At 40.2% G+C, this 23926-nt stretch overlaps 1 protein-coding gene across 2 annotated transcripts in view; it reads left to right on the top strand.

The window, feature by feature from the left end:
• PELI1 (pellino E3 ubiquitin protein ligase 1) overlaps nt 1-20031 on the top strand; it is a 59328-nt gene extending 39297 nt beyond the window's left edge. For both annotated transcript variants that reach the window (XM_060784485.2, XM_060784494.2), the window contains 6 exons: nt 2113-2255; nt 5409-5538; nt 12595-12696; nt 15773-15970; nt 16060-16248; nt 18594-20031. In XM_060784485.2, coding sequence (XP_060640468.1) covers nt 2185-2255; nt 5409-5538; nt 12595-12696; nt 15773-15970; nt 16060-16248; nt 18594-19160 — 1257 coding nt within the window. In that variant the 5' untranslated portion in view covers nt 2113-2184 and the 3' untranslated portion in view covers nt 19161-20031. The remainder of the gene's footprint in view (nt 1-2112; nt 2256-5408; nt 5539-12594; nt 12697-15772; nt 15971-16059; nt 16249-18593) is intronic.
• Nucleotides 20032-23926: the final 3895 nt, after the last annotated feature.

Below are 23926 nucleotides of genomic sequence, written 5' to 3'. Positions count from 1 at the left end.
GACATCTTGTGCAAATTGCAATTATCAGAATAGTACTCAGGCTTTTGAAGTTACTTTTTGAAACAACTGGTTACAGGTGTAATTCTTAAAAAGTAGTTAACTGTATGGTATGTTCTTCTTTGTGGTTTCTGCACGTATAGGTCTGAACATTCACAGAAACACCATTCAGAATAGTTCAAAAGAGGTTTGTATACAGCAAATTGCTTACCAAGTAGGAAATAATGAGACCAAACAATAGAGTTGGGTCCTAAACTTTATTAACTATCTAAATTTTTGAACTTGAATGTTTATAAGGGAGAAGAACCTAAAGTTGGTTTTGTAGTTTATAGCAGATTCTGATTACACTAACTATTGCTAGAAGGATTATGGTATAGGTTGAGTAATGCTTATTGCAAATGCTTTGGGAATACACACTTATGACTCTACCATTTTAAAGATTCTCACGTCTTCCTCCTAGCCTATGGGTAGCTATGTAACAAATGAATATAATAAATACATAATTAAGCTCCAACTGGAGCTACTCGTGGAAATTAGCATGCTGGATTACAATTTGATTTACTGGTTTGCAACCAGAGTGTAAAAGAGACTCTCTATCTTTTGTTACTCTGCGGCTTTCCAAGTTCTCTCTTTCTATGCCAACTGATATAAAATAAGAGCCCCTGCAACCTTAAACCGTGACAACCATCCCTCTTTCTATGGTAAGCCACATTGCCCTGTTTTCCTGTCCTCATGCAAATAGTCACTTGAGAGTCAGGTGACATAACATTGTGTGACTGAGATTATGGGGCTGCTCTGCCTTCTGCTCTCTCTGTCCCTACTCTTGGTGAACACTTTATGAAGTGGACTTCTTAGTTCCCTTTTCCAAGTTGTGACTGAATGAGCCAAATGACTGAAAGTGGTATGAGTGAGATTGCTCTGGCCACTGTTTTCTCTGCGTCCACTCATGGCAGCTACTTATGTTCTCCATCAAGGGAGGAGAAGGAGGGAAATGGCAACAGTGAGAGCAGTGAAGTGATGATTGTGGGTAGCAACACTACTCTTCTGTCTGGGTGCCTCTGCCAGGTTAGTTGACATGGTTGCTGACACTGTGACATGTGGTTCAGTGGTGAAGCTGCTTGATCCTCAGCACAGAGCCCTCCTCCATTCACATGATGTCCAATACATCATGGTCCTGCAGTTGGGGGAGGGAGGAGGGTGGCTATTCTGCACATGCTCAGAATTATCCCACAGCACTCCCTCTTTCATATTGCTGCAGTTGTTTCAGCTGGAGAAAAACTAAAGATCTGTGAAATGATGGAAATCCACAGATCCTACCATTTTACAAATGCTAGCAGGAGCACCACTGCTTCTGCCACAAAGGTGGAAACAGGTTAATGGTTGCAAAACGTTTTGAATTTTAGAGGTTTTAAATTTCCAAATAAGGAAACACCATAGCACTGCGCCTTTAAAATTTCTTTTTAAAAAATCATAGAAATACCACAAACACAGGTTTGTTGTACAAAATACAGTGTCTTCCATTCACTTCCACTTTTGCTTCAACAATACCCCATTGGCACCAGATCCCACCTGATCTTGGAATCTAAGCAGGGCCAACTCTAGTTAGTACTTGCCAACAAATACAAGGTGATGTAGACTGTATTTCAGAGAAATGAACAGTCAAAACCCCTTTGAGTTTTTCTTGCCTAAGAATACACTGTGAAATTCATGGGTTTGCCATAAATCAGTAGATGTGAAGACATGTATACACACAGTTATAAAGAAGTGCAGTTTCTTCCCATTAGGTTTCACTAGTAAAGCAATATAATCATATATTGTCGAAGGCTTTCATGGCCGGAATCACTGGGTTGTTGTAGGTTTTTCCGGGCTATATGGTCATGTTCTGGAGGCAATTGCCTCCAGAACATGGCCATATAGCCCGGAAAAACCTACAACAACCCAATATAATCATACTTTTATTATTGGAAATAGGAGTGTCTTACAACAAGTTACTTTCAAGTTCTGATAACAATATACTTTAGGTGAGTCTACAAAGTCAATAAATGTAATCTGGTGTTTGACAACATTAGTAGGCACAACTAATTTCTCCTGCATCTTTCTTTTCTCTTTTTCTAGGAAATAATGAAAAAGGTGTGCCAAGATTCTTGATCAATAAGTGAACTTTGAGATAAAAGAACTACTAGGCCCATGTTTTCGCCTGATCAAGAAAATCATCCATCAAAAGTCTTAGTGAAATATGGTGAATTGATTGTGTTGGGGTAAGTGCTTTACATTCAGATGAAAGTCTGCATTAATGAAGGCAAAACATTTCTTTGTTGATCCTTTTCTTTGCCACACTGTCTAACTACTTACAATGAAATGTAGATACCATGAAATGATTTCCCATTTTCTTCTAGCATTGTGATATCAGGTTAAACCAGTACACTTTAATGTTGAAAGAATCAATGTTAGTTAAGGCATGTGAACATAATGTACTGTTTATGGCCTTGGGTATGGTTCAACCAAAGTTGAGTACTTTTACATTCCATTGAATTCTGCAGGAAATATTTATGTCTCTGTTTAACCTTACCACTATAGGCATTGGGTTTAATTTGGGGCTGTGTTGACTCATTTATTTTCAACATACGGGCATTTAGAACAACAATGGGATATAGTAACAGATTTGTCTCCACTTCTCTTTTTAATATCTGTTCTTGTAAGACATTAAACCCACTTTAAGGAGAGTCATTTCCAGTTTTTGGTACACCTGAACCTCATTGTCCAAATGTTGCTGGATTTTAATTGTGAATTTTAAAATACTGTTTATATTTAATTCTGTTTTAATGTTTGCATATTTGTGTATTTTTAATTGTGTGCTAATGCTTTTATGTTAAACCACTTTGCATTTCCTTTGGAAGAGATAAAGTGGGTTATAAATATAAATATTATAATAATAACAACAATAACAACAACAACAAGTAGAACAAGTGGTTTCCATAAGAGGAAAAGGTACCACCTTGTTTTCTCAGGAAATGTTTTTTGTAATCTTAATTGCATAACAGCTGATAATTCGTAATAGAGAGAACTTATACATTGGATATAGAATCACAGAATCATAGAATTGGAAGAGACCTCGTGGGCCATCCAGTCCAACCCCCTGCCAAGAAGCAGGAATATTGCATTCAAAGCACCCCTGACAGATATAGTTTCAGTACTCTCCTTAGAATTTCTGCTGTCAGGAGTCCATATGTACTGTCTTCTACAAAGGACCCATTTGTTTTGTTCTCTTGACTAGGGATATAATGAGCAGTGGGCACAAAATAGATTTCCAGAGAGCAATATATAATAGGAGAAGAAAGGGGAAATTAAACTATGACTACATCTTTTTCATGCAGTAGATACTAACTGGTGATGTGTCGTTCGGAATGATTAGACTTTGTTCTGTCTTGTTGTTCAGGGTGAGTGTGTATACATATATTTATGTATACATGCATGAACACATCTCAAACTGTGCGAAGAATAGCTCACTGGCAACTAGTGTCTGTCTTCATAGTTCAAGATGAATCTGTTTAGTTAATGTTGTGGAAAGCAGTGCAGAGAGAGCTAAGGACTGGATGTGATGCAACACTTCATACAAATTGAAAGCATCAAATTGGACAATTTCAGCTGGGATACGTGGACCATGCAGCTTGCATGTGGATCATATTAAGCTACATCTGGTCTGGCAGTTTCAAATAAATTTTACATTCATGCAGTGGTTTTACAAGATGGATGTATAACGTAAGAACCAGGTCCTTATGAGTTTGAAAGCTAAGCATGTTTATTTATTTATTTATTTTGTACATTTGTACCCCGTTATTTTTACAGCTTCACAACAAGCACTCATTCAAGTGCTAACTACAATTATAAAACATATTTAAAAACATTAAAATATTAAGAAGCATTTGATTAAAATCACGCTGGTTTAAAATCTGTGCCTGGGACAGTCAATTGTCATACATATCACATTCAGTCTTATTTTATTTATTTATTTATTTATTTTATTTACAGAATTTATATGCCGTCCTTCTCACCCTGAAGGGGACTCGGAGCAGCTTACAAGATAGATAGATAGATAGATAGATAGATAGATAGATAGATAGATTCCCAATTGCTGCTACTATTGTTCAAATGCTTGATTCCATAACCAGGTTTTGAGTTACTTTTCTATAAAACAGGAGGGAGGTAGCCAATCTGATGTCACTGGGGAGAGAGTTCCACAGGCAAGGGGGCACCACTGAGAATGCCCTGTTTCTTGTCCCCACCAGTCATGTTTGCGATGGTGCTGGGATCATGTTTGCGATGGTGCTGGGATCCCTCCAGCTGATCTTAAACTTTGTGATGGTTCGTAACGGGAGATACGTTCAGAGAAGTAATCTGGGCCAGAACCGTTCAGAGCTTTAAAGGTTAAGACAAGCAATTTGAATGGTGCTCGGTAGCAGATCGGCAGCCAGTGGAGCTGGTGTAACAGAGGGGTTGTATGCTCTCTGTATGCCACTCCAGTGAGTAACCTGATAGTTGACAGTTGGACTAGTTGGAGCTTCCAGGCAGTCTTCAAAGGCAACTCCATGTAGAGTGCATTGCAGTAGTCTATTTGGGATGTAACAAGAGCATGGACCACCATAGCTAAGTCAGACTTCCCAAGGTACAAGTTATAGCTGTGTAAAAGCTCCCCTAGCCACCACTGAGACCTGGGGTTCCAGCCTCAGCGATGAGTCTAGGATCACTCCCAAGCTGAGAACCTGTGTCTTCAGGTGGAGTGTAACCCCGTCCAGCACAGGCTGTAACCCTGTGCCCTGTTTGATCTTGCAACTGACCAGGAGGACCTCTCTCTTGTCTGGATTCAGTTTCAATTAGTTTTCACTCATCCAGACCATCACTGTTGCTGTTATCTCAACAAACTACAATTTGTGGGTTTGACTTGAAGGCACATATACACAAAACATAAGATCTATTTCATGTCTGAGACAGTTTAGTGGATGATTTACAACCTGTTGCTGTCTTGAAAAATAGAAGCCAGCAAATCTGTCATGCAAACTCTTTATATAATTTTAAACATTGTGCTCTTAAATACCTATGTTCACATTTTCTTTTCCTTAGAAACTAAAATGTAATGCTTCATTGTCCGTTATACTCCTTTTTTCTTGTTGCATTCTTAATTCTTGAGACTTTTTCATTCACAAACTTTAGAGATATATTCCTTCCCTATAGGCATACATCACTACCACTACTCAAGACATCTTGTAGTGAAATAATGCTCATGGGTTTAAAAAAAATACTTTCTTTTAAAGATCTTGTCATCCACATCTGTGTGACGATGCTGGAAAATTCAGAAGGCATACCTACTCCCTCCAAATCCGCTTTGTAATTCTTCCTTCACTACTTTTTCATAGGTACAATGGATCACTGCCAAATGGAGACAGAGGAAGAAGAAAAAGCCGGTTTGCTTTATTTAAAAGGCCCAAAGCAAATGGGGTGAAACCAAGCACTGTGCATATTGCCTGCACACCTCAGGCAGCAAAGGTAAGCTTGATTTAATGAGTTACCATCACTAGAGATCAGCTCTTGTTTCTTCATGTACTCAATATAAGTTGGAAACAGGTTCAAATGAGACCAGATGAATGGATGTGTAACAAGATCGCTTACTCTGAAAGGCTAGTCTTACCCTGTGGGAAGACATTTATGTTAGTAGGTTTAAAATATATATATATATATAGGGCCATCTTGTGAGTAGAACCCCTTTTCCATACTATTATTAGTTCTTGAATCCTATTCATACAACAATGAAATAGAGGGGTTTTTTGAAAAAAAATGTTTTGGTTTCTCAACCTCCTTCATGCAACAACTTCCAGATGATTTTGTCTGAGAGAGAGAGAGATCAGTCTATGGCCAAAGATAACCCATGACTGAACAGGCTCAAAACACTTCACTTCACTGCAAGAACTTTGGGTTAAACGTTCCCTAAATAGCACATCTAATACTGTTTTTAACATTATTTCAACATTGGCTGTATGACTGGCATTTTTCTGGAATTATATAGTGATGCTTCCTATGTTGTCAGGTCTCTTTAGTACTGGGAGTGAGGGGTACAACTCAAACTAATTTCAGGTGCACTTCGGTTAGCAATGTAGATTTGTTCCTGGCATCGCTTTTTTAACAAGAAGTTTGGTCCCAGAGAGTAGGGATTGACTCCTACACCACAAAACAGAGGGCAGTTTAGCATGTTTGAACAAACTTATTTATCCAACACTATTTATTTATTTTATTATATTTCTACCCTGCCCTTCTCAACCCCGAAGAGGACTCAAGATGGCTTTATTAATAGGCAGCTATTCAACACCATCCGCAATTGTAATCTGGGGGCATTCCAGTAGTAATTACACATATTCCGTATCCATGTATTGCACCACAATTGTTCTCCAAAGGCTTGATCCCAAAGCCACATTTTCATTTAGTTTCTGAAGGCCAGGAGGGAGGGGGCTGATGTAATATCACTCCGGCGGGAGTTCCACAGCCAAGGAGCCACCACTGTGAAGCCCCTGTCTCTCATCCCCACCAGTCACGCATGTGAAGGAGGTAGGACTGAGAGCAGGGCCTCCCAAGACAATCTTAATCTCCAAGATGGTTCATAGGGGGAAATGTGTTCAGACAGGTAAGCTGGGCCAGAACTGTTTGTGGCTTTATAGGCTAAAACCAACACTTTGAATTGTGCTTGGTAGCAGACTGTCAGCCAGTGGAGCTGACACAACAAAGGAGTTGTGTGCTTCCTGTACGCCATTCCGATGAGCAATCTAACAAAATATGTACACGTGAAATGAAACAACCAGATCAGATCAGCCTTGAGAAAGAACGCAAGAATATTTTAGCCTTCAAGAGGCCACTTAAAGATTTATTCCATAGTGCATCCAGTAATTACTTTTTCCTTTCACCAGCCTCCAGTTTTCTTACAATTTCCAGTTTAGTGGCCAAATCTATAGGTCCGTACTACTGTTGGGTGAGACAGGCTTATTTGCTTTCTGCTTTTCTTGATTTTGATTCTCAATCAGGGTTCTGGAGGCAGCTGCAGTTAAGCATGACTGTTGCAGGTAGCACACATAACTATATAGAACGAGCTAGAATTATGTTCAAGCTTTATTTATTGCTTGCTGCAACAGGACACACTGCTGCAATGCAACACCAAAAGTCAGCGTTTCTCCAAACCTTTTTTCTATTGTATTGCTCAAAACCTCAAGTTAAACAGAAGATGAGGAGGAAAAATGGGGCTGAGCACAAGGGGAAAGGCTTTATAAGAAAGAACTTTCCTTGTCAGAGCTTTGTTAGCTGAGGTATGTCTGTAATCTCTTCATTTGCAGACTGATTTAAGAGTTTTTATAGTCTAGAAGGAGCTGAGATGTTTGAATTATATACTTTTTTCAAATGCACTGGTCATGTTAAAAATGCAGGCACTTTGGAATGTTGGCCCTCTTTGCATTGTTTTGTCCATAGTGTAATGGTCTGAGTGCTGAACTACCATTTTGGGGATTGGGGTTCAAATTCCAGCTGAGCTATGGAAACCTACTGGGTGACCCTGGGCAAGGCACTGTCTCTCAGTCTCAGAGAAATTCAGTTATTCATTTAGAGCATTTGTATCCCATCCTTCTCAACCTCTGAAGGGGACTCAGGGCGGCTTACAACTGGCAATCATTAGATGCCGACAAAAACAACCACAGTACAACAATTAACATCAAACAAGTCAACAACAGTATAAAATACATTAAAATACATTAAAAATATTGGCACTTAAAATATGAACACAACCAAGCCTAAGTCCACAAATCCAAATCATAGTCCAGAGTTCCAGTCCAAGGTCTCTTCATTGACAATTCTCACAAGTCATTACAGTTGTTGCAGGCAAGGGCAAACCCATTCTAAATCAATTTTGTCAAGAAAACACCATGATAGTTTGCTTTAGAGTTGGCATAAGTCAGAAATTACTCGAAGGCACACCGCAGGCTTGTGTAACCTTCTGTCCTCCAGATATTTTGAACTTCAGCTCCCAGAATTCCTGCCATTGAACAAGTTGGCTGGGGCTTTTCTGGGAGTTAAAGGCCCAAACAGCTGAAGGTCTGCTGAGGTGCCGGCCTGACATACACCATCAACAAAAACAAATTATTTTGTCTCAAGTGCCTGCCCCCAGTTTTCTCCCCATCCTGCCATATATGAGAAATACAGTTCATACTTAAGTGTGACATTTATTTATTGATTAATCACATTTATTATTTAAAATATTTGTTTATTGCTCATGGGAGCTTTTGAGACACAACAAATAAAAGCATCTTGTAAATCCAGTCTTCAGGACTGTAATGTTGAAAAAGATTATTTAGATCTGGTGACACTTTCATTTTACTGTGTTTCTACTCCGCCCTTCTCAACCCCAAATCATCCTTATCTTTTCTCCAAGTTCATCTTATTCTATCCTTCAAACCACAAGTTTGAACTCACGAAAGTATATCAACGAGTTAACTGACAACAGAACATTGCCTTGTGAGGCAAATAACCATCATGTCCCCCAAATTGCCAAACCTAGCTGGTTAATATTAACACAATTTGCTTTGCTAGCTGTTTCCCATCCTGCACTGAGTAAATTTCCATTTCCTTTGTTTTTCTAGTTACACTGGTTTTGTTCAAATGACTTGGTAATCACCACAGGATACCAGCTGGAGTAAAAAGTGCTGCTTAAATAGAAACTTTTTCTCCTCCATGTTCCTCTGGTAATAGCTGGGAGGGGGAGAAGGCTGTGTCAGCTGTCACATTTTGCCTCTCATCCTTCGTGGCACTTAATCATCTTGAGCATCTTACTCATTCAATGTGTCTCGGCTAACATATGGCTAACAGTAGGCATGACTAATGTGCTCGTCTCATAGCAACATGTGTTCTGTTGCGAAGTGCTACGTGGGACCAGTTGGGTCTGTTTTGTTGGCTAGATCAGTCGTGCACTTTCGAAGGGGGAGGGGGATCTGTTTAATTCATAGTTAGTGAGGTGACACACCTGCACCTAATTAGCATCTGTACATTCGAGCTTTCAGGGAGCTCAACAGGAGGCTGGTAATCTAAGCTTCTAAATGCATGCTTTGTATAGCAAAGCACTCTGTGCTAGGAGTGATGAAGTGCCTTTGCAGCAGCTCCTGGAGGGGCTGGCTCTCCTGGTGAGAGAATAAAGGAAATCAGTTTGAAGCACGCCTTATGAATTGGCTTTCCCTGTTTTTCATGTTATAAAGCTGCACGTGTTGGGGTGGGAGGGATCGTGCTGCCAGTTTCCTTCTACAGTTGCTCAAACTACTCTCACTTTAGGGCATGGTATGTCCCCACTTGTATTCACCAAAATGAGAGTTCGCATGGAAACATCAAGGACACGACACTTTGGTTTTTAGCCTCACTTTGTCTCCAAAAGGGTGAGGTGTCACCTTACATACCCATGGAAGGTCTGCCACCCAAAAGCTACCACCATCTTGAAGGCTCAGGAAAACGACTTATTTCTTTGGGAAGGGAATCTTGAAACACCACAGTGATTCAGAAGATGAAGAGTAGGGATGAAAAAAAATCTAAATGCCTACTTTGATCCCAACTTCCATTCACTTTAGACTGTGCAGTTAGCTTAGAACTTTTTAAGACATTAGCTAAAATGTACTCCAGATGCGAAACAATGGCTTCAAACTACAAGAGAGGAGAGTCCACCTGAACATGAGGAAGAACTTCCTGACTGTGAGAGCCGTTCAGCAGTGGAACTCTCTGCCCCGGAGTGTGGTGGAGGCTCCTTCTTTGGAAGCTTTTAAACAGGCTGCATGGCCATCTGTTAGGGGTGATTTGAATGCAATATTCCTGCTTCTTGGCAGGGGGTTGGACTGGATGGTCCACGAGGTCTCTTCCAACTCTGATTCTATGATTCTATGCGAAATGAACTGTGAAGGCTACATCTCTTTTAGACCAAGAGACAAGCCTATATACTGTATATGTATTTAAATATATGTATGTTATAGTCATCTGTTTTATTAATACGTATATTCATTTTACCATATGTATTTTATGGTGGTGTGTTTTAACTGCATTGTGTCCTACCTCGAGCCATGGGGAGAGGAGGGTAACAAGTAATACTTATTATTATTATTATTATTATTATTATTATTATTAATCCTATAATTGGGTGATCAATTTCAAAAGATTACAAAGAAATTATAAGAATAACACATAGTAAAGCAGTGGTTCTCAACCTGGGGTCCCCAGATGTTTTTGGCCTTCAACTCCCAGAAATCCTAACAGCTGGTAAACTGGCTGGGATTTCTGGGACCCCAGGTTGGGAACCACTGTAGTAAAGGATACATTAAGGCTCTCCTATTGGCTGCATTATATATATTTAAGCTAGATTTACATCACAGGGACAATATTATGTCTACTTCTGGCACTTCTGCAATTCTCATATCTTTTGCTACTGCCATTAAACAGTCATACTGCCAATCTCTTGTGCAAATGTCAATCAAATACATTTAAAAATAAATAAATACTGCTTCCCAGTTTTTTTATTTTGGCAGCAAGGTAGCACTCTGTGTGTGGTCCAATGCAAGAAATTGGCTATACCTTTAGCTATTTTTTATTCTGCTCTTTTCCACTTAAAGACCACTCAGTAGCTTAAAAAAATAAGCTATAGGTACAATGACAAGTTACGTCAAAAACTATAAACTACACATACATTAAGAGGGGGATTTTTGGTGTAGTGGATGAGAAATGGGATTTTAGAAAAATTTACAGCTTTTTCCATCTCTACCATGCTCAAGGGACAAGGGGAATCAAGAGAAAGTGATGGTATTTCTCAATTTCATTCTGGTACAGGATTCTAGTGCAGTGCTGTTTTGTGCCTTTGAACCGTTTACTGACTTAATCGTGACTCCATCATGGAATTTTCTTGGCAATAATTATTCAGAAGTAGTTTGTACTTGCCTTCCTCTGATTCTGAGAAAACATGACCTGCACAAGGTTACCCAGTGGGTTTCCATGGCCAAAAAGGGATTTGTACCCTGGTTTTCTGGAGACCTAGTAAAATACTACACTGTACTTGCTCTCTACAAGCTTTGAACATAAAGGAAAATGGCAACTCAACAAAAATGGAACCGTTAATTCCCACCACTTCAGCTCTCCACACCACAGTCGGCTCTCCGCACCCACAGATTCTGCACCAACAGATTCAACCAAACACAACTCGAAAATATCCCCTTCTTGAAAAAAAGTACAAAAATCAAACCCTGACTTTGCTATTTTGTATAAGGGATGCCATTCTGCCATACCATTGTAGTATAATGGGACTTGAGCATCCACAGATTTTAGATTCCATGGTGGGTCTTGGAACCAAACCACAACAGAGACTAAGGGCCCACTGCAAAAGTAACTGAAACAGGTGTTTTTTGTCTTAGTAATGATTAACAAAAAACGTGAACACTTTCCTTCTCACTTTCTGATCTCTCATTCTTATACAGTGCAATTGTAAGACTTTTTTTTGATCACTATGTATAAATATTTGCTGAATGCTTGTACTTTATGTAAAAGCAGTCCATTCATTCATGTTGCTTTGCCATATTGGAATCCAGTGCAAGGTGTTCAGCAAAAGAGGGGCTCCATAGGACTTTGGGGAAAAACATGGGCATATACTACTTTCAACAGAGGGCCAGGTCACAGTCCCTCAAACTGTTGGAGGGCCAAATTGTAATTTGAAAAAAAAAATGAATGAATTCCTATGCACACTGTATATATCTTATTTGTAGAGCAAAAAACACTTAAAAACAATACAATAATCAAAATGAATAACAATTTTAACAAATATAAACTTATTATTATTTCATTGGGAAGTGTGGACCTGCTTTTGGCTGATGAGATAGGCTTGTTGTTGTTGTTGTTGTTGTGTACTTTCAAGTCGTTTCAGACTTAGGTTGACCCTGAGCGAGGGCCGGGTAAATGACCTTGGAGGGCCGTATCCAGCCCCCGAGCCTTAATTTGAGGACCCCTGATGTAGTGTATATTGTAAGAGAGGGACCTGGATATGTAGATTGAATAGCATCAAGAGCCATCATAATAGGATTACAGAGCAATCATATCTCCGGGTCATTGAGATGCAAATCCTACTGAATATAGTGTGGCTATATTCTTACATAAAGGGGTAGAGGAGTTCATCTTTAGCAATGAAATGAATCCATGAACAATTATGGTTCTGTGTTGCTCCAGAACACTAGTTGCATTCATGACACACAGAGCTGGCAGAGTCAGTGTGCCAAGGGGTATCAGTGGCTTAGTGATATTGCAGAGTCATTGCCATGCTAAATTTATGATGAGAGAAGCTGTATATGGAGGGTTACAATACTTTTTTGGATATATCACAATTTTAGCATCTGATATTTTTTCCTCAAATCAAGGGTATGAGAAATTAGAGATGGAAGGCTGAGTATTGCAGTTTCAGGACTTGGAAAATGATGAACGTGATAATCTACAGTTATGGTGCTCTACTGTAATGCTTAGTTTGTTTTGATTGTATTAACATAACTTTCTTTCTCCTTTCAGGCAATAAGTAATAAAGACCAGCATAGTATATCCTACACCTTGTCACGAGTCCAAACAGTGGTGGTTGAATACACACATGACAGTAACACAGACATGTTCCAGGTATGTAAAATTTGCATATGTTAAACTAGAAAGGACCTATTGGCTTTTGTAGCTTTTTAGTTGCTGGAGATGTGAAGAAAGTATTTGTCAATAAGCCAAATTAGCAGGATTTTTTGTTTCTTTGACATCAAACTCTGGATCACACATTTTTGAGAAGATTGTAGTACCATATATTTCTCTTTCTTCCTTGTGTGTCATACTGCCTTTCCCCTTTCTATAAATATTTTCAAGACAAAATTACACACTACATTAAACAAGTGGCAAACAATTTGACTTCTTTGCCTGTTTTACTTTCTAGTAAGTGAGCATGGCTCCAGTTTGGATTGGATCTGAAATAAACACCATTGTGTATGTCCAGGTTGCATCCATATACACTTATTAAAAATACAACATAAAGGAATTGAAACAAGATGCTGTATGCAAGTACTTAACTGCATGCTACATATTTAATTTCATATTTAAAGTTCTGCCTGCTGCAAGATGGACAAAATTTGATAATTATAGGTAAGTGAAGGTAGGAACATACTGTCTAAAACAGCACTACTAATGATTTCCGATGCAGGGGACTGGCAGGATTTTCCCTTCTAGCGTGCCATGGACTGATAACCTGTTTGTGCCTGTTGACTACAATTGTTCTTTCTTTCCTGGAAACTGACTGCAGACCAATGGCTCATGGTTGGCTCAAATCCAGAGACCACCATTATAAATAAATAGTATTGGTCCAAAGTGGCCATCTCTTATTTAAAACATTTCCAATCCTGAATCACCCTTCAACCTTTTACTCTGGATTTGTTCTGTTTTATGATCTGGATTAAACTTGCTTACTTCCAACCAGAACTCCACTACTGTGAAGTTTTTGTCTAATAATATTCCCATCTCTGTTGTTTCCTATACTATCCAAAATTGGAAACAAAAATTGGCTGGAGTTACACTTAAAGAATGTACCTCACCACCCCTCACTACCTCTGAGGATGCTTGCCATAGATGCAGGCAAAACGTCAGGAGAGAATGCCTCTAGAACATGGCCATATAGCCCGAAAAAACCTATAACAACCTAAAGAATGTACTTATTCCAACTTACATACAAATTCAACTTAAGAGCAAACCTACAGGATCTATCTTGCTCATAACCCGGGGGACTGCCTGTACTATGAACACACTCACTTGAGTTTTGAAATAGACTGGTAAATCTAACACAGATAAGCCAACTCTTTTGCCAAACAAGGATTGTAAAGGAACTAAGTCACATGCAACCAGACCTACCAAGCAGGGGGGAAAATCCCTAAAATTCTTCACCCATTCAGCAAATTATATGCTCCTTTGCACGCATACACATACAAATCCATGCATATAGGAAAACTAGCATAACAGGAAGGAAACATCTAGTCTTGCTTTTTCCTCAGCATGTAATGGCAGGAGATCTGAAAGTGATAGAAGAGAACTTTGGTGAAGCAACTTTGTGTTTTTCACCTGGGGGTGGTGGAGCTCCTGGTGGTGCAATGGGTTAGACTCTTGTGCCAGCAGGACTGAAGACCGAGGGTAGGAGGTTCGAGCCCGGGGAGAGCACAGATGACCTCCCTCTGTCAGCTCCAGCTTCCCATGCAGGGACATGACGAAGCCTCCCACAAGGATGGGTAAAACATCCAAATAGCTGGGCATTCCCTGGGCAACGTTCTTGCAAACAGCCAGTTATTTCACACCAGAACTGATTTGCTGTTTCTCAAGTTGCTCCTGACATGGAAAAAAAACTAGGGGTGATGCAAAAGTAGAAACATGTATCATATCAAAACATGTGCCACTAAAACTTCTGCAAACAAAGGTAGCTTTGGTGGATGAGGGTGTATAACAATAAGTTAGCTAACCAAGATCCTGTTCGCATTTGCTGTTGTAATTTGATGGTATGGTAGAGAGAGAGAAAATTAAATCTGCACACTTCTATTTTAAAAATAGACGCAGCAGGGCTTCACATGTTCTTTGGAAGCCAGTTCATGCTTCCTGGAGTGCTTTGCTTCCAAAAAACCATGTGTTCCCTGTTCTCTTGTTGTAAGGCAGAAATGCTTTTCTTTCACCACTTGGAAGAAGGAGGAGGGGTTCCACCACGCTGCTTACTGGCAGATTTAAAGCAAAAGCCGTGTTTTCTTGGGTATGGCACAAATACAGCCATGGTGATAATCGGAGGCCTAGGCATAAGGGGCAACATGGAACTACTGCCCATTTCTGTAGTCTGTCTTTAAGCGGTGCTAGCTTGATTGTGTGGGTGGCCTGAAAAGGGACACAGTTACATTGAACAGACCGATTCTGTGATTTCACATTCATGTGAACCTTTTAGAAGACTGTGGTGATTTTTAACTTAGAAGTATCCCTTCCTTTACCCAAGAAGGAATAGATTGAATGGCAGCCAAGAGCAATAAGGTGCCTTATTGTTCTCTGCTAGGAAAAAAAGAGCTAAGCATTTGGTGTTTACACTGAATTAAGTAGCTCACCTTTGCCCTAATTATACTTGGGTCCAAAGACCAGTTGCTAAGCCAGGTAACTGTTACAGGTGGGGCAAGACCCTTCTTAGATATTACTTCAATTGTGAAGCCACCAAAGTCAAAATTATTCTTTCGGTACTATGCTGTAGAACTGCTGCATTTTCATACTTGTATGAGGATGAATGTCAGTTACACAAGGCAGAAGGAAACCAACTCTTTCCATTCTTAGACTCTTAGAGATGTTCGTCTTATTACTTCATAGTTTAAAGAAGCTCAAAATAACTATTAGAGTTAAGCCATGGATTCTTACTGCATCTCTCTTTTCATGGGCTAAAGATTCCAGCCAGCATTCAAAGTCAGCAGAGACCCTTACTAGCAATCTGATCAGCTCTTCGACAGCCCAACACCACAATGTTAAAAGAAAAGTCAAATGTCGAGCGGCTTTGCTTTTTGAACAAAGGGAGGGTTCATATTTACAGGGTATATACAAACTTGGGTGCTGTTTCATTCAAACATGAATTCTAGACGGTTTCTGGGGGAGATTAAATGTTATTTTATTCTGAAATGTTTGGCTTTATGCTGTATCTATTTATTTTTGACAGATTGGGAGATCAACAGAGAGCCCTATAGACTTTGTAGTGACAGATACTGTTCCTGGAAGCCAGAGCAATTCAGAGACTCAGTCTGTTCAGAGCACCATCTCAAGATTTGCCTGCAGGATAATATGTGAACGAAATCCTCCTTTCACAGCAAGAATATATGCAGCAGGCTTTGACTCCTCTAAAAACATCTTTCTAGGGGTAAGGGACAATTGACCATTGATGTTCAGTTCAGGCTGCTTTCTTGCATATCTGCAGGTGAATGACTAAGAAATGATATTTTCTTATAGGAGAAGGCTGCCAAGTGGAAGACCTCTGACGGGCAAATGGATGGGCTAACCACAAACGGAGTCCTTGTTATGCATCCACGCAATGGATTCACTGAAGACTCCAAGCCAGGCGTGTGGAGGGAGATATCGGTATGTGGGAATGTGTTCAGCCTCCGAGAAACAAGATCCGCTCAGCAGAGAGGAAAGATGGTAAGTCTGAGAATAACAAGTTTAGATGTCATGCTCCAGTTGGAATAGAGAACCCTGTTTCCATGAGAATTTGACCCACTGCATTACACAGATATTTTCAGAAGGAGGATCTGTATGAGTCAGAGCGCTTATCTTTTGCTCCAAGAGTTATTAGATTACATTGCATATATTGAATTAGCAATACTTATTTGGTACAAGACACATTAGGTTCTTGTGGGTTTTTTCGGGCTAAAAGGGCCATGTTCTAGAGGCATTTCTCCTGACGTTTCGCCTGCATCTGTGGCAAGAGGTAGTGAGGTACCTCTGAGGATGCTTGCCATAGATGCAGGCGAAACGTCAGGAGAAATGCCTCTAGAACATGGCCCTATAGCCCAAAAAAACCCCACAAGAACCTAGTGATTCCAGCCATGAAAGCCTTCAACAATACACAAGACACATTCTTTGGAAGCCCTCTTATTCTGTAAGTGCTTCTCCCCTCCATTAACATCATGAGAGGGGAAACATGAATGGCTCTCCAGATGTTGCTGGACTACAACTGCCATTATCATTGTTATGGTGGACAGTCTTGATAGAAGTTGCCATTCAACAGTATCTGGAGGGCCATGCATTCCCCACCCCAGATCTGAGAGGTGATTACTACTTCAGACAGAATCCTATATAATATAGATGGAATCTAGAAAGACACTCAAGAAGAATGAGGAGGTTTATTACCTGTCATGTAAGGACTTCAGTGGGATTCCTGTCGTCTAACTCCTGATGTACACAATTGTTACCACTGACATATAAATGCTAAGCATGTGGGAAGATACAAATATTTCTACCATCGCACTCTTTCTGCAGCTATGGGTATCCACAGCTATTCAAGTAACCACAGATGCTTAGAGGTGCAAATGCCCAAATGGACAGCAATCTAGCATTTCAACCCTCTTGTAAAATATAGATACAAAGGAGTATGGGCAACATATAGGGAATAGGCAGTTTGGGTGTGTGATAAATTTGGTCTTCACAAATTTCAGTGTGAATAATAATAATAATAATAATAATAATAATAATAATAATAATAATCGTTATTTATATCCTACCACCATCTCCCCAAGGGGACTCAGGGCATACAACATGTAACATACATACCACAAGTAAAACAGTACAAAAGTATAAAAAAAGTGACATAAAATTATGACAACAACCTGCGTCAACAAATGGAACATAAAATCAAAATAATTCAATTTTAAAACAACAGTAGGTAAAACTAACTGATGTCAATTCACAAGGTGCCAAGTGTCAGCTTCATATGGCGCCATTCAGCCTACTCAAGCTCAAAGGCCTGTCTGAACATCCATGTTTTCAGGTTGGAATGGAAGGATGGGGGCTAATCAAATCTCTTTTAGGAGGGTATTCCAGCGCAGGGGGGGCAACTATATTCATCTTTACTGTGAAGTACAGATTGGAATTTATCAGAAGTTGCATTTGTTCAAAGCTTCTCTAATCAAATAATAATAATAAAATGCACTTTAAAAGGCATCGTTTGAGTAGAATTCATTCAGAAATAAACACTTAAGTACTAGAATGCAAGTTATTGCTGATTAAAAATTAGCAAACTAATATAGAAATAGGATGGAACAAAAACAGAATTGTTCATTCATTGTTGAAAGCAGCATGGCTTCCTCATTTTCTCCTCTGGTAGCCAGGCCAAGGGGACAGGACATTCTGTCAGTGAAATGACTTTCCCTCCTCCTTGTATCATCTCACCACACCATCCAAAAACTTGCTGAGTTTCCCAAAAGGTTTTGGGGCACGCTGGGGCTCCAAGGGGGAGGGGAGATAGTCCTGCCTCCCTCCTTGTTCCACTGAGAGAAGCAGTTTCATCAATATGTATGTATTTATTTATTTTCTGCTTCTCCTTCAGCCTCACGGCAGGGCACAACATAGTTAAAAGACATCATAATACTGCACATATTGCAATAAAAGCATTTATTGAAACATACACATATAAAATACATGAAACAAAGTTAAGACACAATAAACAGGGAATGTGAACTTAAAATTCATAGTAATGACTGGGTAGGCCTGCTGGAAAAGATAGGTTTTCTGTTGTATTTTAAATTCTGACAGCTGATTTAGCTCTTCTGACAGGTTGAGTGCCAGTCTTGGGGCAGCCAATGAAATGGTCCTGTAGGTGACCTAGGCCCAAACCATGTAGGGCTTTAAAGGTTAAAATCAATACATTGTACTTTGCCCAGAAACTAATTGGCAACAGAACAAAGCCAGAGTAACATATTTTATAAGTGACATTTTCCATAAGATTCATGTTGTGTAATCTGTGTTTACCTTTTTTTCTCTCTCAGGTGGAGAATGAAACCAACCAGCTCCAAGATGGTTCGCTGATAGACCTCTGCGGGGCGACCTTGTTGTGGCGCACTGCAGAAGGACTCTCTCGCACTCCGACCGTGAAGCATCTGGAAGCCCTGAGGCAGGAAATCAATGCCGCCAGGCCTCAATGCCCTGTGGGCTTTAACACATTAGCCTTTCCTAGTATGAAGCGAAAAGATGTTGTGGATGAAAAACAACCCTGGGTTTATCTAAACTGTGGCCACGTCCATGGCTACCATAACTGGGGGAACAAAGAAGAGAGAGATGGGAAGGATCGGGAATGCCCTATGTGCCGGTCTGTCGGCCCCTATGTGCCTCTATGGCTCGGCTGCGAAGCTGGATTTTATGTGGATGCTGGGCCTCCCACTCACGCGTTCAGCCCCTGTGGACACGTGTGCTCGGAAAAGACAACTTCCTATTGGTCTCAAATCCCTCTTCCTCATGGCACCCACACTTTTCATGCCGCCTGTCCTTTCTGCGCACATCAGCTTTCTGGGGAACAAGGCTACATAAGACTTATTTTCCAAGGACCTCTTGACTAACACTCCCGTGTAACCCAAGGACTGCATTAAACTCATACGCATAAGCTAAAGGATTCTGATTTCAAATGAACTGTCATCTTAAATCAACTGTATTTCATTCTCTGGGCTTTGACAGTTTATTTTGAGATGAAGAATGCTTTTATTATTATTTCAGTGGTTTAATTCCTCTGTAGATAAAGATGTTTGGCTGTGTAAAAAAGCCAGGTGATGGGCAGGTGGTGCAGGCTGAAGTGAGTTCCTTGCCCATCACTTTTTGAGATGGAAAAGAGAAACTTCTTTGCCTTTAATGTAATGTTTTGGATAACCTGCCTTTAATATCTAAACATTGTCTTTTTGTAAATATATTACTGAGGGTAAACGTGATCAGCTCAAAAGGACCTTAGTTTACAGCTTGAATTGAAACTTTATGTAAAATAGAACAAACCATGTATGATAACTCCTTTTTCTATTTATCTTTACTATGAAAAATTATCCTACATGACTTGGATAGAATAGCATGGTAGTGATGTGTTGCATCCGTTGACTGGATGTGTAGAGTAGTTCTTGACCAGAATAGGGTAGGAGGAGGGGGAAATGGTAGAGGAGTTTTCTTTATTTTGTAAAAATCAATAACAACATTGATCTTATAGCAAAGTCAAGGGTTTTTACACACAATTAAAACAAATGACGTGGATATGCTCTTTCTTTTTAAAAAAGTGCTTAACCACAAGTCAGATATTCCAGTTAAACTCATTGGTTTTTTTCTTGCTTTTTCGCTCTCTCTCTTTCTCTGTCTGGTAGAACTGTAAGAAAAGAAACTGGTCACTTAACATTTACCTGATACTTGGAATATGCAATTTATCCTCAATGAAATTTTTTTCTTCCTGTGTTACATTCTGTGTTTTGGGATTTTTTGTTTGTTTTTTTCTGTTTGTTTTTGCATTTGCAACAATGAAAAGTTTGTTTATTTAAATAAAAATAACAAAGTAAGATATTTGCCCCACTCCAACTGACAGGCAGTAGTTAGCCAGGAGGAAAATATTCAGATTTTGTACATAAGATTAGAAACTGATCAACACAGTGATCCAACAGATAGAACTTGATATGTGTGAAGTTACAAAAATACATGCAGACATGGAGGAATTTATATTCTGCCCTTGCAGGTGCCTTTATAATGATAATGACACTTTTTCAGGTGTATGTTTCAGGAAATACTGTAGATGTAGGTGGACCTCCAAATACAACATTGGTCATCTATCTACCTCTGACCTGTAGCATTGAAGGAGACAGTGAACCAAAATGCTAAATGTGTAGGATACATACCACTAATAGCAATTTATTCACATTTACCCATATCAACATAGTCTGTGTGGGTTTCAGAGTGGTATCTCATGTTTAGTGGAGTTTTCCCCCGAAGTAAATATGTAGCATTGAAGCCTTCATCTCTTCAAGTGTATAAGTGGGACTGTAGTCTTTCTCATCCGCCTCTCCCCGGATTTGAACCTGCGACCTGTCGGTCTTCAGTCCTGCCGGTACAGGGGTTTAACCCACTGCATCACCGGGGGCTCCAATCTTTCTCATGAAATGACCACATTCCAACATAAACATATTAGAATAATTCAAGTCTTCTTTGGTCAGAACTCACCTGTTTGGTTCTGAGCATTGCAATTAGAGAAAGATATTGACAATCTGGAATGTGTTCAGAGAAGGACAACCAAAATGAGCAATGGTTTGGAGACCAAGCCCTATGAGAAATGACTTAGGGACCTGGATCTCTTTATCTTGGAGAAAAGAAGACTGAGGAGACCTGACAGGCATATTTAAATATTTGAAAGTATGTGACATTGAGGAGGAGACAAGCTTGTTTTCTACTGATTTGGAGATTAGAACAGGAAGAAATGGATTCTAATTGCAGGAAAAAGGATTCCACCTAAACATTACGAATAACTTCTTGGCAGCAATAGCTTTTCAGTAGTAGAATTCACTGCCTCGAAGCTGGAGATTTTTAAGCAGAGACTGGCTGAAGTACTTTGATTGTGTTTTTCCTTTATTGCAGGGGATTGGACTGGATGGCCCTTGTGCTTGCTTCCAACTCTATGAGTCTAAGTCCCTGCTTTGGAAACATTGGGAAGTCACCCAATGGTAGTCTTCCAACATAGGCAGTTGGTATGATTTGCTAGGGAAGGAATGTCATTGATGCAATATTGCATCTTAAAAGTTGTCTTTCTGGTTGTCACCTGCCTCGGTTCCGGTGTAGACATAACCCAAAGAAGAGCATAAGAAGATGTTACAAAAGAGAACCTCCATAGCAGTGTAAGATCCAGACATTGTACTAGCACAATGAAGTGAATATTAAGGCTAAAAGCTCTATCATATTTCCTACGAACACAGGGTGCTTTATTAAAAATAAAGGAAAATGATCCACTAGGAAGAACCAAGACCAGGCTGTTTACAAGTATTTTGCATCACAGCCACTTTATATTTTAACTCTTTGATTTCTGATTGGCTTTAGACCATTCTGAATTCTTCAGTGGTGGACTGTTTACTTTGGACTTTCAGAGGCATCTAGCCACTGTTGGAAGTAAGATGCTAGATATATGGTCTAGCAGGGCTGCTCTCGTGTTCCTATATTTATATTCTTAAATACATTCAGTCTTGACAGAGAGCACAGAGTATAGCTGTCAATACGGGACAATTATATATAAAAGACAGGATGGGAAGTTCTTGTTGGTTTATGGAAAAAACAACAGGTAATCTGGATATTCTAAAGTAGTGGTTCTTAACCTGTCATCCATGGACCCCTGAAGGTGCTGTGGTGACATCAGAGAGCATCTGTGAAGGACAGAAGGAGTCTCCAGGTCAGGGATTATGGTTCCTCAGACTATTGGGAGGCGAGACTATAGTTGTTGTTTTTTTTTTAAAAAATGACCAAATTCCTATGTAAACTACACATATTTATTTGTAGTGCAAAAAAAATTATGAAAGAACAATACAATATTTGAAATTGAACAAGAACAATTTTGACCAATGTATTGTTGAAAGCTTTCATGGCCGGAATCACTGGTTTGTTGTAGGTTTTTTTGGGTTATATGGCCATGTTCTAGAGCAGGGGTCCTCAAACTACAGCCCGGGGACTGAATACAGCCCTCCAAGGTCATTTACCCGGCCCTTGCTCAGGGTCCACCTAAGTCTGAAATGACTTGAAAGCACACAACAACAACAATCCTATCTCATCAGCCAAAAGCAGGCCCACACTTCCCAATGAAATACTAATAAGTTTATATTTGTTAAAATTGTTCCTCATTTTAATTATTTTATTGTTCTAAAGTGGGTTTTTCCCCACTACAAATAAGATATATGCAGCATGCATAGGAATTCATTCATTTTTTTTTCAAATTATAACCCGGCCCTCCAACAGTTTGAGGGACTGTGACCTGGCCCTCTGTTTAAAAAGTTTGTGGACCCCTGTTCTAGAGGCATTCTCTCCTGACGTTTCGCCTGCATCTATGGCAAGCATCCTCAGAGGTACCTCTAAGGATGCTTGCCATAGATGTAGGTGAAACGTCAGTAGAGAATGCCTCTAGAACGTGGCCAAGATTGTTGTTGTGTGGCTTCAAGTCATTTCAGACTTAGGACGACCCTACATCTAAAGTTTAAGGCGGGGGCTAAGTAAAGAACCTTGGAGAGCTACATCTGGCCCATAGTACTTAGTTTGTACCTCTGAGGATGCTTGCCATAGATGTCGGTGAAACATCAGTAGAGAATGCCTCTAGAACATGACCATATAGCCTGAAAAAAACCTACAACAACCCAAATTTGACCAACATAAACTTACCAGTATTTCAATGGGAAGCCTGGGCCTGCTTTGGGCTGATGAGATTAATCACGTTAATTAAGATTGTTGTTGTGTGGCTTCAAGTCATTTCAGACTTAGGATGACCCTACATCTCAAGTTTAAGGCGGGGGCCAAGTAAAGGACCTTGGAGAGCTACATCTGGCCCATAGTCCTTAGTTTGTGGACCATTGCTCTAGTCTAGAGCCTAGGAAACTATTGAAGAATCAGTGAGCACCTGGATATGATCTTGGCTCTGTTGTGTGACATCTGTAGCCCTCGCTCCCTCTCTTGGCTGCTGGAAAACAAACCAATTGAAAAAGAGCCTACCCCCAGCTCCTCTCTGTCGGCATCTTTGGCTCCACCCTTGTCTACCCCTGAAATACTTGACAGTAGGCAAAGACAGCGGCAGTGGAACCCATATTCATAGCCCCTTCTCGGAGACTAGTGTGGGCATCCATCCATCTCACAGTTCTTCTCAACTTCTTGAAGGCATGGAAAGTGCATGAATAGGAGCCCATTTCATCTTCCTCCTGTAGTAGTGAGTAGCAGACAGCAGGGGGATAAAAGCGGGTGGGGAGTGACGTGAATTTGGAAGAGGGAAGAAAAGGGCCATCCTCGGTGGACAGGATACGGCTGCCTAGGTGAGCAGAGGGCACCAATTTTTCCTTTTCCTCTCCCCCGCTCAAGCTGCTGCTTCAGGCATCAGGCCAAGATATGGCTGAACTCTGGAGAGCCTGCTTTGTGTGCTGGATGGTGCTGGGTGCTCAGGGCTATGTGTGTGATGGCTCACATGCCATGCCAGTACACGAGTGACTTGCAGGAAAGGGTTGGGTGGAAGGGGAAGTCAGATCAAGTCAGGGCAGCCTCAGGCACCCGAGGAGGAGAGGGAGCTCTTGCCTGGAGTACTGAGAGGAGCTCATGCAGCTTTTCGAAGAGTCGCAAGTCATTTTGC

Source organism: Anolis sagrei, chromosome 1 (assembly GCF_037176765.1).
Source record: "Anolis sagrei isolate rAnoSag1 chromosome 1, rAnoSag1.mat, whole genome shotgun sequence".
Lineage (NCBI taxonomy): Eukaryota > Metazoa > Chordata > Lepidosauria > Squamata > Dactyloidae > Anolis > Anolis sagrei.
Note: the sequence above shows the minus strand (reverse complement) of the source record. Positions and strands in the feature narration are given on the sequence as shown.